Raw genomic sequence first — 14,911 nt, forward strand, 5'->3', positions numbered from 1 at the left:
ATGTTAGCTAACTACCATTGGTCCAAAACCAAATCAGTAGTGTGCCAACTGGGGCAGGGCAACATATATCGGATGGTCATTTTGGATGCAATGCACAGCAGTGTGCCAAGAAGGAAGGGTTAATCGATAAGAAGTAGCACTGTACTTGCGGTCCAGTGATTGTCCTGTTCCTCTTAGCCGCTGCTTAGCCCCATTTTCAAAAACTTCTTTTCAAAACAACAGTATTACTAATTCGATCAGCCTGTGAATAAACGTCGCCTTAGAACAATTTTGGTTCGACCAATAATCAATAATGATAGAATTGTTGCATAAGAGTACATATAATTTCCGACTCAGGATTCTCTTTTCGCCGTGTGGGTTAGCCGGGGGAGGCGTCACATGAACTTACACCGGTTTGCAAACCTGCGTGAAGATGAGAATAGGAAGTTCAGATTCCTGGAAATAACCACTGAATACCCGAAACCTACTGAAACCCTCATCTCCGCCAGATGCTGACCAGACAGACAACGCCCCTTCATTATACAGTGCGTGACAGCCTTGTATCAAAGCCAGACAGTGTGAGTCAGCCTTGGATCAAGGTCAAACAGTCTCCCTCCAATGAAATAGCTCAAGGTCGTTTTATTTTCACACCCACGCTCTCTACTCACTTGTTCGCAATCAGGCTGTTGTGTTTCGTATCGATGGGTCTTTTTTTCGGCATTGGAACGAGGGAAGGAGTCAGATACAACAGACTGGCGACTCAGCCAGAAATAACAATAAGTGCTTGGGAAAACTTACATAGGGCAGTGATAACCATGGGGTCACTTCGGATGTTGTCTTCTTCATCTGAAGGGGATTATAGGTACATTATTAAGCGCTGAAAATATTACAGAACAACTGTGAACAGCATATTTGTCTCTTAAAGGTCTCGCATAGGGCATGTGACGCAAGATTTGATCCCTGTGAGTTAAAGGCCTCTTGAACAAATGGTTTGGGTCGGGAGAAGGGTCTGACTGGTTGCTCCGCTGGTGTTGCGAAAAACTAAAAAAAAATCTCGCAGGTTAAGAGGAGGCTGAGGGAAGTACTCTGCTGTAGCAAGTTTTTACGGAGCTGTCAGAAGGGATAGGGGTAGGCTTTATGCGAGCTGCTGTGTAACACGATGCATGTCTGTGGAACGAGTGCATTTCATTGCGCTTTCATGCGGTATTTTTGATGACATGATGAGTCGCGGATCACGCAGATGGCAGTTTCTTTTTATCGTTGGGAGTGTACATGCCCACAACGATCCGGAACGTTCGAGTACCTACTGGAAGACAACTTACTTTCAAAAACATCGTGGGCATGAACCGCGAATGAAGCTTCTCAAGGCACCTGGAAATTTAGACTCATAGCACCAGCTTAGATGAGAGTAACTGCAGAACCAACGTTCCTGTCGAGGTACGCTTCCACAACAGAACACGGAAGACATCCGTAGCCCCTAAGAGACCTGTCTACGTCGAAAATAGTCGAAGAGAGGCTTAAAATTTCTTCTTCAAGAGAACTCCATTAAGAGTTCATTTTATTGGTGCACTGGTGATTATTCGATTATGGCATACATGAAGGAAAATGTCTGTGCTAATTCATTTCTTCTCACCCTCCAGGATGGTACTCGCCGCCCAGGATGGGGACCGCGTGATCTTCACGGTGCCCGGTTGAAGACGCTGCAAGATATGGCTTCTAACTGATGACATTGGCGATCTTGTTGTCAGTTTCTATCCAGATTGTCTGAGTGAGTGCTTGGAGGTCTAAGGACCTCGGAATAATTGTGGTAAGCTAGCACCAAGTCTCTCCCTCGTCCACCTTTATTCTTTTCTTCACAATAAGGCTTTCAGATAAACCATAATGGTACGGTAGCGAAGCATCGGTGTTGAACGCGATGCCATGTTGTCAATGATGATGATGATGATGATGACGACGATGATGATGATGATTCGGATGATGATGATGATGACGATGATGATGATGATGATGATGATGATGACGATGATGATGATGAACTCGTATGAGATGACGATGATGATGATGATGATGAATCGATTTCTTCGTTTACGAATTATCGGCGAAGTATCTCAAGAAACTGCTCAGCAAGGTAATCATGTGGTGAAGCCGGCCAATCAGACAACGTAACGACTGCGACTGCTGATCGATACAAGTCGCCCAAGAAAAATGTCTGAGCCACTTTAAGCTCATTGCAAGAAACGCTCGCAATTACTTGTGGATGGCTGAATAGCAAGCAACTTCAAGGAGAACAACGAGGCTAACACAAGATTTATTACTGACTGTCTTCACACGCCTAAATCTGTTGATGCCAGCGATCCCTGAGTTTTAAAGCCCATGCTTGGGAATGAGTTAAAGTAAGTCAAGGAGGCTCTAAGAGCTCCTTTTCACCACAGTGCTCAACTGGTACGATATTTGAGGTATTGCGATACATGCATGGACGTAGTATACTACTCATAAGGGTATTGAAGAGCGTTCCGCAACATTATTTATAGTATATCATGTCTATACAAATATCCAGGGTATTCAGAAGTACTTAATTTGAAACAAAATTTCCGAAAATTGCACTTGCCATTTAAATATATCCCCGATAGATCAATTTAACCCCTACCTTGCTCTCTGTTCTCAGCCAACATCTGCCGAATATTGAGCGCGCACAAAATGTTCTCTTTGTCAGCCAGTAACGATTGCTTGGCCGGTAGTTCGTCCGAACAGGAGAGAATCACACAGGTTGAACACTTTTCCACACCCGCCGCTCGTAAGTAGGCTCTACTGAGGGGTGATCCCTGAAATGCGTAACAGAAACTGGGGCAAATTAGGGACTTGAAAGAAAGGCTTCAGTTGATCTTTCAACCATCGAACTCATCAGCACACATCGAAAAACGTGCAGACAGTAGAAGTTGGAACAATTAAAACTGACTGAATAACGCTCATTTAGGACCTGACCGGATCAAGCTCTACCCTGTCCGACCGGTTCATCCTCACTAGCAATGTTTACTTGCTATTTGTAATAATTTTATTTATTATTATCCATCTAGATTTATCAACAGTATTGATTGGTACTTGTAAATTCACCATTCGTCAACAATGTATTGATATTTTGAACCAACTGTGTCACTCTTTGAACCTTTGTGTAGTCATCGCGTCTGGTTGAGCAAGGCGTCCCTGGTTAACCCCTAATAAGCCAAATCCCAGAGTAAGGACACTGGGATGCACTTAATCTGTCACGCCTGATATCTCTAAACTAGAGATCAAACGCCAAAAGCCGAGACCATAGTCCACAGTTTGTCCACTTAGGCCTAGGAAGTACGCCGCAGGCGGTCTCGTAGTGTCAGTTAAAGCAAGTTGACTTCTGTTCATGAAAAGATCCGTTCATTATGGGGACCGGTTTCGAAGGCAGGTGCATGATACATCGCCCACGTGAGCCAAATGCGTGAAATATCCTACTCGGGCAGATGATCAGAATGGCAGAAACGGAGTTGGCTGGATGCAAGTACTCGAAATATGTTAACCCTTTTCGCAGTGAGCTTGGATTTGAACTATTCTGCCCACCTCACACAATTCACATGCATGAGTGACTGAGAGACCTTTCCATTGCTGAGTATCGTCGGTTTCCCGCACAATGCTAGTGTGAGGTGGAATCCCACACAGATCCCGCTTTACCGCTTGCAGTTAGGTGCCGCTACGGCCTGGAAGTCTATCCCGCACAAGATTGGGATACTTGTCGGTCTGGCATCAAGCTGAGATCTGATTGGTCGAAAGTCTGGACTCAACAGCCAATCATGACCCGGTATTGGCCCACTTACACTATATATATATATATATATATATTACTCGCTGCTCAGATATTTTTGACTTCGTTTTGGGCATTAATGTACTTTTTGCACCTTGGTGGTTGTTTTTGACGTGATCGTTCGTCTGAAAGTTTCAGACCGAGGACTAAGCTGACCATAATACCTTTACTACAGCTAGTTTCCTTCTTTTCTTTTCCTGCTGCTTGGGGTACACATCTGTTTTTGATTTGTCATCACCTTAGCAAGTGTGAGACCATGCCTAGGCACTAGTTTTGTATGATGCACCAGTCAGCCAATCGTATGAATGTTTTACGTCCCTTAATGTCCCGGAAGATTATGTATACCTTCTTTAAACATTACAACAGCATTTACGACATCGGAGTTCCTACACCCACATGTGTGGGCAACAGCCTACCAGTTAAGCTAAGGAGTTCCTCTGTACTCAACTTCCATTCACCAGACATTCCATTCTCAGACCTTTAGACAGGTTAGTCTAGGTTCCATCGGTTGCCATCCAACCTCTATTTGGGCCTACTTGTGATTCACCAGGTCCTTGTTCTCAGGCATCCCAAGAAAGTGACAAAGTTTGGTTGAGTCTCAAGGAACGCAATCGTCGACGTATTCCGACGCTCCTTCCGATTGCCTCCAAAGGACGGTTTCTGACAGCCTTCGTTGTTAACCAATATCACACATCTGTGCCAACTAGAAACCGTTACCGACCAGATCGGTGTGCCCTCACTTGGTCAACTGCAAATGATCAGGGTTTTCCGACTTCACATCCCACCTTTTCGTATGCCATGGGGAACACAGCAGCGATTTCCCACTAATTGCATGCACACCGTCTGCTTTCCTACCGTATTTTGTTTTGTGATCCAGTAGAGATGTAGTACGCATGATTTTGAAAAGTAACTCGTTTCCCTAATAATCGACTGCTTTGGCAATCATATTGTGGATAATCACACCAGATTCAAGGCAGAGAATCAAACAGGACTTCTGATGCGCGCAGAATGCTCCTAGGTAGATCCTGCAAGCATGGGTTAATCTAAAGATGATCTGTGCACGTGGGGTATCCGGTCACCTGATATGACCGACACTTCCACCAGCGAACTTCAATGCGTCCTAAGACAGCCAAAGAAACAAAACGGTCATATTCTATCACAAAAACGACAGACAGAAAGAATCGTGTGAAGTATTAGCTGATCCAAGTGTAACTCACGGACAAGACGTAGATTTTGGGGAAATTGCGCAGACTGTACCATTCCGTCCGCACTAGGTTCTCGTCACAGAGGAATATTATCGGACGAAGCTCCTCCATTGGGATTCGGGTAGAACGGAGTGGCATGACAAAACTCGCGAGTCCCAGCTTCGCGTCAGATGTCTGCTTTGTTAGACATACCAAGATATGTCCACTCAATGACCACTGAATAAGATCCCTGAGCGACTGGAAAAAAACAAGAGGATGAAAATTGTCATCGTTTTCACACTACCGTTCACTTTTATGAGTAGTATATTTTAAACACGACTTACTAGGCAAGCAGATGTGAATGGTCGGTCGGGGACCCAGTAGAACAAACCAGTACTGTCACGCATGATGTCGATTGTGGTCTTCGGTTTGCTGCCATCCTGTAGTTTCGGTTGCTCATAATCTTTGGCATGGTCCACAACTCTTTGGTGAATTTCAGATGAAACTGCTCGCCTGGGAAAGTAATATTATCAGCCCTTGAATACTGGAACTTACTTGAGTACTTTTTTGCTAACAAACGGTTTCAACAGCTGACTGAGCCGGAACCCCAAGCCCTTTGAGGGACGAACTTCCAGAGACCCATATCTCGACGTGACGCTTTCCTTGTCAATGCCAGCATCTGTCAAGAGAATATGAACGAGGTTAGTTCTCAGCAGGTTTCAAGGATTTGAAAACCATTTTGGTGCCGGTATAGAGTCAGCGGTTAAAAAATTCAATTTCCCACTTCCACAGTATCTCATTCATCTGAATAGCTCGTTCAAAGGTCTAGTTTCTTTTCTGTTCTTTCGAAGAATATACAAGATCATATGTTGGTCACCGCTGAACACTTTCTCGCCAGGCAACCTCTTTCATATCTGTAGATGGCGCGTCTAATCTACTGAAAAACTGGAGGAGCTTAACGCAGTTGAGAAAGTCCATCTTCAGAGAACATGACTGCATTCCACACCAGCCACTGACCAGAGCAGGACCTTCTGCTTGAGGTGACTATTTGCTGTCCTTTTTTCTTCTCTTAAGTGTGCAACGCCACCTTCCGTAAAAGTACACACCGAAACTTGGAACAAGGTACTAAATCTCCAAGTTGGCACGTCTCTTACACACAGTAGTTTACACACGCGTGCAGTCTGGCTTGAAGAAGGTTTCGCCTATTGCAATCACAGAGGAACAGATCACTAATGGCAGGTTGTCTCTGGCGCACGTGAGGTGGAGCTGAGAGGAAGCACTGAAGTTTAGGTGCGTTGAACATGAAATTTATCGCTGAGGAAACACTTCTGGTTACCATCTGGAAGCGAAATCGATGAAAACTGTCTTGGTGGGATTGCTTCAGTTATTGTGTTTCGGTTCTGTTTTTCTGATCGCTTGAGACAAACCTATGATGATAATAGACTGTTGATTCCCCCTGTGAATTTTTTTCTGACTACTCATGAGTAACGTCATTGCTTACAAGTTCATGTCGGTTGTACCTATTTTCGAGCGTCCACTCCGACGAGAAAGCGGACCGACTGGGTAGCCCATGTACCGCATCTACCGGATAGCCTCTGGCGAGATTTGTTTTAAACGGGCGAAACCGCGCAATCTGACCTGTCACGTGACACGAGCCGCCGCGTCGCGCCGCCAAACGAAAAACAGTCCCCCACATCCCAAACGTCATGATTTCTGCGCCGTTATCTCTCTGTACTGCCAACTCACACTGTCAGACTGCCCCTATATGTACGTTTGTACATCGTTTGGTACTTACTTGTTGTCGCCCCTATAGAAATCCGTGCTGTGACAGTGACTATTTCCCGCTCCTGCTGATGGCGTCATTGTTGATTGTACGTTTGCTTAATTCATAATGCTTACTAAGCCGTTTGTCTGTAGAACCAGTTCCTGTCAGTCCTCAATAAATCATCTGCTACCCCACGTCGATCTGCTCCTATTGACTACTGGCTGCGAACTGCGTATAATCCAATAGCCGAAATCGTCCTGTGAGATCCACAACCGCCCGGATCTTACACCGTCTTACTTTAGCTTGCTTCTACTGGTATTCAGCTCTTGCCTCAGCGTGTCATCCAAACAAGTCGTTCTAGACCTTGAGGCAAAACAATGAACCAGGGGTTCCTTTTTGCTCTGTATGGACAAAACCACAAACGTTCATATACAGTCGGCTCCAGATTCCTTTGTCGTACAGGCTTCGTTGTGAAGAAAGCCGTCAGTCCCTCCGGCCAGCTGTAGATCCAGAAAGAACACCCAGTGGTTCGCTTCTCAAGCGACTGTAAAGTCATATCGAATCGATCTAAGTAGCAATCTTTATCAAACATACAAGAGGTATCGTTAGTAAATCTATAGTATAGTACAGAAGGAAGTCCGATGTCTTCAATCGATTTTTTGTTCTCGAGCTTGGTCGCGTGACCAAAAGACCCACAACTGGATTTCATAAATCCTGTTCGGCCATAACTAAACAGAATACCAGGGTCGAATTACAGGCGTCCGGTTACTTCAATGTAGGTGTAAATTTTGTCGATCAATTCATTCGTAAACTTTAAAGGAGATAGAAATAGTGGTAGAGAGACCCGTTTGCGTCGGAAACAAGTATCATCATCATCATCATCATCATCATCATCATCATCATCATCATCATCATCATCATCATCATCATCAGCTGAAATTACCGCGTACACGTCGTACAGTGCTTGTGGTTGCCGCAGTTTCGTTCACCGATGGTTTGAGGGGAGGGGTAGGTAGCTTCGCATTTGAGGCGGGAGCTGCTAAATTAGTGCGTAAATACAGCACCGTCAGTGGACTGTCAAATGGGGGGATTGGGAATGGAGCTATGCATTTAAGGCAATAGCTTGGATGCATGAGGGCGCGACTGGGCCATATGTTGCATTGTCTCTAACCACTGATGTGGCACGTCTCCGGGTCCCCATTCACGAAGACGGTGGTGACCAGTGCAGTTGAGTTTGTCGGTAATGACTTTCATACTTCGCTGCCAAGTCACTATTTGACCTCCCCTGGCTCGTTTCTACCCTTCACCTGGTTGTGCAAACAAGGCGGTGGAGGGATCACAGTCTGTGCGGAGACGGCAAGATCTGAGTGCTGACCCCACATATACTGGCCCACAAATGGCGAAGATGGCATTGGACAAAGATGAGAAACAGGGCACAGAACAGAAGGTAGTTTGTTCGAAAATTCCATATTGACCGGCTACTGAACAACTCTAGCAGTAGTATATGCTTGGCATGCGCAGGGTTGTAGGACTATAGCATCGACTTACCACTGCTACGCATCTGGAGTCTGGATCGACAAGTGCGAAGAGGTTCATGCAAATGAAATCCGCTGTCAGTTTTGCACGCGACGCAGTAAGCTCTCAGACTGTAACAGAGGAAAAGAAGTTCTTATAGGTCAGGCGTCGATGACTGAAAGGAATATCTGCATTGAACTAACTTGATAATTTCCCATTCCTTTGCTTACTCCGCCTATGTACCTTTGATCTCCATCTGTTTTTTCTCATCTGTACGCAATACTCATCATGCCGTAAAGGCCGTCCCATCCGACGCTTGTATAATAGCATGTGTCTGTGCATGAATGTGTATGGCTTACCTATGCGCTTTCGCGCCCCATCTGTTGAACCTGTCATCAGTTGTTTTCCTATGAGCTCCATGTGATCGCATTGCCAATGAGCACCACGAGACTGTCGTCGGAGGGGACGACCCTCACTAGTGAGCCAACATTTCGCTCACCGTTGTTTGGTGTGCGAATGTTGACACTACGCTGTGTCGGTCAATGGCAAAGTTATGCATTTGTTGACGCTACGACTTAGACCATGTCATTGTAAAAGAAGAGAGCAATACTCATGTGTGTTCAGGAGGAAAACCGTTTTTCTTCAGGCTGAGCGCTGCCTGTACCTCATACTGTTGTCTACCTGGAAGACCGCTGACTTCGTCGTGGTCCACCACTTGGAATCTACAGCACTGAGCGCCTTACATCTAGTTTTTTACACACAGGTGTTGCAAACAACCTAGGTTGTGTCACAACCCTCACAATCGTGCAACACGGTTTGCCCAAAAGATGGCTTTTATGAGCCAACGATCTTTCTTGCCACTTTTCACGGAGGCAAGCCGTCCCTAATAACCGAACATCACATCATTTGGACGGATTTGTCACGTGCACGACATGGACCAGACGAAGGCATGCCATGATTGGTCAGAATGCCAGCCAATCCGGATCGAACATCTTTGACTAGACGGCTATCGCCCCCTCACGGAGATTCTGGCACGACCTTGTGGAACACTCTGTGACTACCCTATAAATACAGTCGCAATAATTTTCCTTTGTCTCCGTAAAGGGCTATGTAGACCTACCGTGCCTTGTGATATACCATAGTGGGCGGAGCAGGAAGCCAAGAGACCGATACAGAGTTGCACTACCGTTCAGCAAGACACAACACACACAGGGTTGATACAACTAGGTGTGAATAGATGTACAACGAAAGCCATGACGGACAACAGGGGGGTTCTGCATATAGCTTAAATTTAAAACAGCTAGAACAGACTAGGATGTGGAACATCGGTACGAACTCTGAAGCACTCGTAAATAGCAAAATGTCTGTGACTTACTGTTGCGCATGTAAAAAACTGTCCGCCAAAACAATGGCTCGCATCTGCTGAGAATTTATCCGCAGATAGGTACCGGGGTTGATGACAATCTGTTCGACAGTGTCTTTCTGCGAATATATGTGTACCGCCACCAAGAGTAATTGAAGGTTTTGCATGGCTATGCTGCAGAGAGGGCAGGGATGGGAAACGTTGGAGAAATGTACCATATAAGTTGAAGGAAGATGAGAAACGTTTGACCGCATCACCAGTTCACCGTAAAACACGCCAAGCTGCAAAACCCAAGTTGATTGTCTTACGTTGCCGGATCCCAAGTTTGACGTAAACCTTCTTTCTCCAGAGGGCTACGAAGCGGAAAGCGGGTGTTTACTCGCTGATGCAAAATGATCGGGAAATTTGTGTCAATGAGTGGGTAGTGTTTTCCCAAGTGTGATAAAACGTAGAAATTGTCAAAATTGATTGTGTTCAGTTCAAGGCCAAACATACGTACTTGCAAGGTATCGATCAAATCGTTAATGGTCTAAATCCCTGGTACTTATTTCTTTTCCCCGTCAGCGTTGTTTTGTGAACTGTGAATGTGTTTTGATAGACCACTTCACACAACTCTGAGCAGTGCATTACCAAAACGAGTCTGGTCTCAGAAGATTGAGTTTTGAGGTGAATTCTGGGCCTAGGTCTTAGTTACGGACACAATGCGTCCATCAATCAATCGTTCCAGCCATAAAAATTCGTTGCGAACGCGTAGGGTTGATAATGTGCAAGCAAGCAATTTGCCGTCACACGGAGCGGCAGAAAGGAGGGAACGATCGTTATCTCCCCTCTGTAAAGACCAACTGAGAGATAACCGATAAAAGCTAAGTACACAAAAATGAGAAACAGACTTTGTTGAAACAACAAGTCTCTAGCACGGAAGCTGAAAAGATCCCTTTTCCACCGATTGCTTTGAAACTGTATGCCTCACTCTGTCAACTGGTTCCAATGAGGACAGAAACTGTCCGTGACTAGATCAACTGTAAACCAAGATATTCAGCCGGCGTAGCCATGGCGGGAAATTCAGCAGAAAACGCGGTTTTGCATTGCTGATTTATTGGAAACGTCAACACACGGATTTGGTTTTGACGGGAGGCCCAGCCGAATCTCTCGTTTATGATGGTCCATTTCAACTGTGTTGCATCTGATTGCTTTGAAACTGTATGCCTCACTCTGTCAACTGGTTCCAATGAGGACAGAAACTGTCCGTGACTAGATCAACTGTAAACCAAGATATTCAGCCGGCGTAGCCATGGCGGGAAATTCAGCAGAAAACGCGGTTTTGCATTGCTGATTTATTGGAAACGTCAACACACGGATTTGGTTTTGACGGGAGACCCAGCCGAATCTCTCGTTTATGATGGTCCATTTCAACTGAATGTGTTGCATCAGACGGCTTCATATTCCGCTTGGTGCGATATTCGAGATATCGTACTATGTTCCAGTCTAGAAGCAACGTTCAAATTATAAAACTGCTGTTGAAGAGTTTTCAGCAGCCTTAGAAAAAGTCTGTTACTACCTCGAGAATCACACTCATTTGCAAATCAATTTCGTATTCACAAGAGACTCAGGTGGATCTCTCGTTTATGTTCTTCAAGTTTCAGTTGGCACAATATTCGAGATATTGCAGTATATTTTCATAAAGGAAACAACTCACAAGGTTGCTGAAAACTCTTCGGCAGCCCATGACCGGTTTCGCCCTTCCACTTTGGGCTCATCAGGTAGGCACAATCCCCGAGTTTTCGTCAACCCTATGTTCTACTTGAAACCAATTGCACGAAATTAGCGAAATACACTCAGTTGCGGAGCTATATGGTTTAACGTGGGACCCAACTAGAACCCAGCTGAACCTCTCGTTTATGATGCTTCTAAGCACCAGACTGTCTCATGTCCCAGTTGGTACGATATTCGAGATATCGCGATATATGTATGGATGTAATATTGCTTATGAAGTTGCTGAAAGCTCTTCTACAGCCCACGACCGGTTTCCCCTTCTTGGGACTCATCAACCCATTCAGTGGCTTGAAGGCCTCACGAACAAGATACTCAGCTGGGTCCCAGGTGGGTCTCCCTAATCACATACCGGACAAATTTTCTAACATTCCATCTAATGGGAACAGAATTTGTGAGGCGGCCTGTGTGCAGCACATTCAGTTATAGAATATCATAAACGAGAGTTTCAGCTGAGTCTCTCGTGAAAACCAGACTGATTTGCAAATGAGTGTGTTTCTCGAAAACAGTCCGATCTGGGTTCAAGTAGAACATAAGGTTGACGGAAACTCGGGGACTGTGCCTCTCTGATGAGTCCCAAGAAGGGCGAAACCGGTCGTGAGCTATCGAAGGGTTCTCAATAACCTCGTGAGTATTTTCCTTATGTGTTACATCACGTCTCACTCCTATACTTCAAACGTGAGTGAATGCGGACGTACCAACGGTCACGATCGCACGAGACAGATTTCGTTTTTTTTTTCTGTGATGCAGTTGTTCAAGAAATCACAAACACTTAACTGACTATGAAACATTAGAATGGATAACATTTTGGTCTTTTCATACAGGTTTTCCACCAAACTGTGCATCAAAGACTGATCCATTTTCGCGCTGGTAGGGTGAACACCCAACATTTCGGCCAAACGCGACTGATTAGCCACGTGACGAACGCGCACGAAGGATATAGCACCAATCAGCTTTCAGTCAAGAATCCAAATCACGTGGTCACGTATTGACTGACTCCGCTAGCGAGGACTTGTCAAATGAGAGTTTCACTCATCTGCGAGATCGTTCTTCGTCTGAGCTAATTACGGGTTCATGGGGGGTGTGTGAATGGCTCCAACTCCTGTCTAAGTACAAATTAATCGGACTAATGAACCACGAAAAAAACGCGTAAACCCAATTTAACTCGCCTTATCAATGTGTTGATTACCTTGGTGTCAAATTGCCTAATGACTATAGAGACTGGTGGGATCCGTCACATCCATGCTGGTTAGCTCGAGCCCCGTGACAAGCATAGGCCTTTTGCTAGGAAACACCGGCAAACGGTGAAGGTTCTGCAGTCATCTCAAATCATGCGTAATTGCAAGAGAACCCCAGTCATTCGCTGACTATCTCAAGCATTCGAGATTTGTGTGAGAGATCTAGCAACAAAATCGTTCATGTCTTCTCGGTATCAACCCTGCTAAAAAAAAGTTCAGGCACATCACAAGACTTGCACGCAAACCTGGACTGTATATGGACCTCGAGTAATTTTTATCGCTGTTATCTCAACTCAGTAAGCACGTGATGTGCCCGCCTGATCTCTTCTATTCACTTTCCTCTGCATAGTTTCCGCAGCTAAGATTAGCAGCTGAATTGTAATCGAAGTGACAGTGCGTCTGAGATCCCAGACCACTGATTCGGCGGACAGCGGATCACCCGATGACAAAATAATACTGACTGCACAATTCAAAGTAGCTAGTCTTTCTTCAGGTATCATTTCGTTACTTGGTACCTTGGAGTGCAGGACTTATGATCAGGTCAACGAACGGTGAAACTCAAAAGTTGTCCGAAAACTTCTGTTCAATCTAAGGGACTGGAATTAAATAAGGGGTATTTAAGGATATTTATAGGAAGGATACTACTCACAAGTTTGCTCAACATTCTTCGACAGACCACGACCAGTTTTGCCCTTCTTGGGGCTTATCAGCCAGGCGTAGTCCACGAGGTTCCGTCAAACATATGTTCCACTTGAACCCAAATTGGACTGATTGCGACAAATACACCCGTTTCCATAGTAATTTGGTTTTCAGAAGATACTCAAATGATTTTCTCGTTTGTGAATTTCTTCAACTGAATGTGCTGCACGAAAGCCACCTCATATTTCAGTCAGTACGATTTTCGGGATTTTGAAGTATATTTGCATAAGCGAAACTACTCACAAGGTTGCTGAAAACTCTTCGGCAGCCGACGAATGGTTTCGCCCTTCGTGGGACTCATCAGCAAGGTGCGGTCCCCGAGTTNTACAGAGTTGCACTACCGTTCAGCAAGACACAACACACACAGGGTTGATACAACTAGGTGTGAATAGATGTACAACGAAAGCCATGACGGACAACAGGGGGGTTCTGCATATAGCTTAAATTTAAAACAGCTAGAACAGACTAGGATGTGGAACATCGGTACGAACTCTGAAGCACTCGTAAATAGCAAAATGTCTGTGACTTACTGTTGCGCATGTAAAAAACTGTCCGCCAAAACAATGGCTCGCATCTGCTGAGAATTTATCCGCAGATAGGTACCGGGGTTGATGACAATCTGTTCGACAGTGTCTTTCTGCGAATATATGTGTACCGCCACCAAGAGTAATTGAAGGTTTTGCATGGCTATGCTGCAGAAAAGATAGGGATGGAGAAGGTTGGAGACATGCAGTGGTTCCCCAAGTGTGATGAAACGTAGAACCTATCAAAATCGATTATGTTCGGTTCAACGTCAAACAGACGCACTTGCAAGATATCGATCAACTCGTTGATAAGGGTCCAAATCGCTGGTCCTTGTTTCTTTTCCTCGTCAGCGTTGTTTTGTGAACTGTGGTATTTTAACTTCCAGTGTGTTTTGATAGACCGCTTCACACAACTCTGAGTAGTGTATTAGCAAAACGAGTCTGGTCTCAGAAGGTTGAGTTTTGAGGTGAATTCCGGGCCTAGGTCTTAGTTACGGACATAATGCGTCTGTCGATCAAACGTTCTGGTCATGAAAACTCGTTGCGATCATAGACAAACAAGAAGGAAGGAGGGAACGATTGTTCTCTCCCCTCTATAAAGACCATCTGAGAGGTAACCGATAGAAGCTAAGTGAGAAACAACAAGTTTCTAGCACAGAAGCTAAAAAGACCCCTTTTCCACCGATTGCCTTGCAACTGTATGCCCGACTAAGTCAACTGACTCCAATGAGGACAACAAGTGCCAGTGATTAGATCAACCGTAAACCGGGATATTCAACCGGGGTAGCCGTGGCGGGAAATCCAGCAAAAAACGAGGTTTTGCATGGCTGGTTTATTGGAAAGAGGGAAGATAGTATAATAAACGTCAAAGATTGCACTTAGTTACACACGGATTCGGTTTTAACAGGTGACTCACCTGAATCTCTCGTTTATAATGGTTTGCATCAGACGGTTTCATTTTTGACTTGGTGCGATATTCGAGATATCGTAATACGTTCTGGTCTAGAAGTAACATACTAATTATAAGGTTGCTGCCGAAGATTTC

At 45.0% G+C, this 14,911-nt stretch overlaps 3 protein-coding genes across 3 annotated transcripts in view; 1 reads left to right on the forward strand and 2 right to left on the reverse strand.

The window, feature by feature from the left end:
- Positions 1-1,723: 1,723 nt before the first annotated feature.
- T265_08287 (hypothetical protein) lies at positions 1,724-7,890 on the reverse strand (the record flags this gene model as incomplete). Its single annotated transcript, XM_009174043.1, is given in 10 exon segments — positions 1,724-1,843; positions 1,857-2,086; positions 2,627-2,801; positions 5,026-5,250; positions 5,337-5,505; positions 5,548-5,671; positions 6,329-6,419; positions 6,494-6,739; positions 7,527-7,690; positions 7,701-7,890. 10 exon segments carry the CDS (start codon positions 7,888-7,890, stop codon positions 1,724-1,726), a joined length of 1,734 nt encoding a protein of 577 aa, XP_009172307.1.
- T265_14524 (hypothetical protein) lies at positions 3,645-6,088 on the forward strand (the record flags this gene model as incomplete). The annotated part of the gene is made up of 2 exons (XM_009174066.1): positions 3,645-3,805; positions 6,067-6,088. Coding segments are annotated over 2 exons (183 nt in total), but the record flags the coding sequence as incomplete, so codon positions are not given.
- A 3,963-nt stretch (positions 7,891-11,853) lies between the features above and the next one.
- T265_08288 (hypothetical protein) overlaps positions 11,854-14,911 on the reverse strand; it is a gene marked incomplete at both ends in the record, with an annotated part of 21,799 nt that continues 18,741 nt past the window's right edge. The window contains 2 exons of the mRNA XM_009174044.1: positions 11,854-12,007; positions 13,873-14,034. Of these exons, the coding sequence (XP_009172308.1) occupies positions 11,854-12,007; positions 13,873-14,034 (316 nt within the window). The remainder of the gene's footprint in view (positions 12,008-13,872; positions 14,035-14,911) is intronic.

The sequence above is a fragment of the Opisthorchis viverrini genome (assembly GCF_000715545.1).
Source record: "Opisthorchis viverrini unplaced genomic scaffold opera_v5_209, whole genome shotgun sequence".
NCBI lineage: Eukaryota > Metazoa > Platyhelminthes > Trematoda > Opisthorchiida > Opisthorchiidae > Opisthorchis > Opisthorchis viverrini.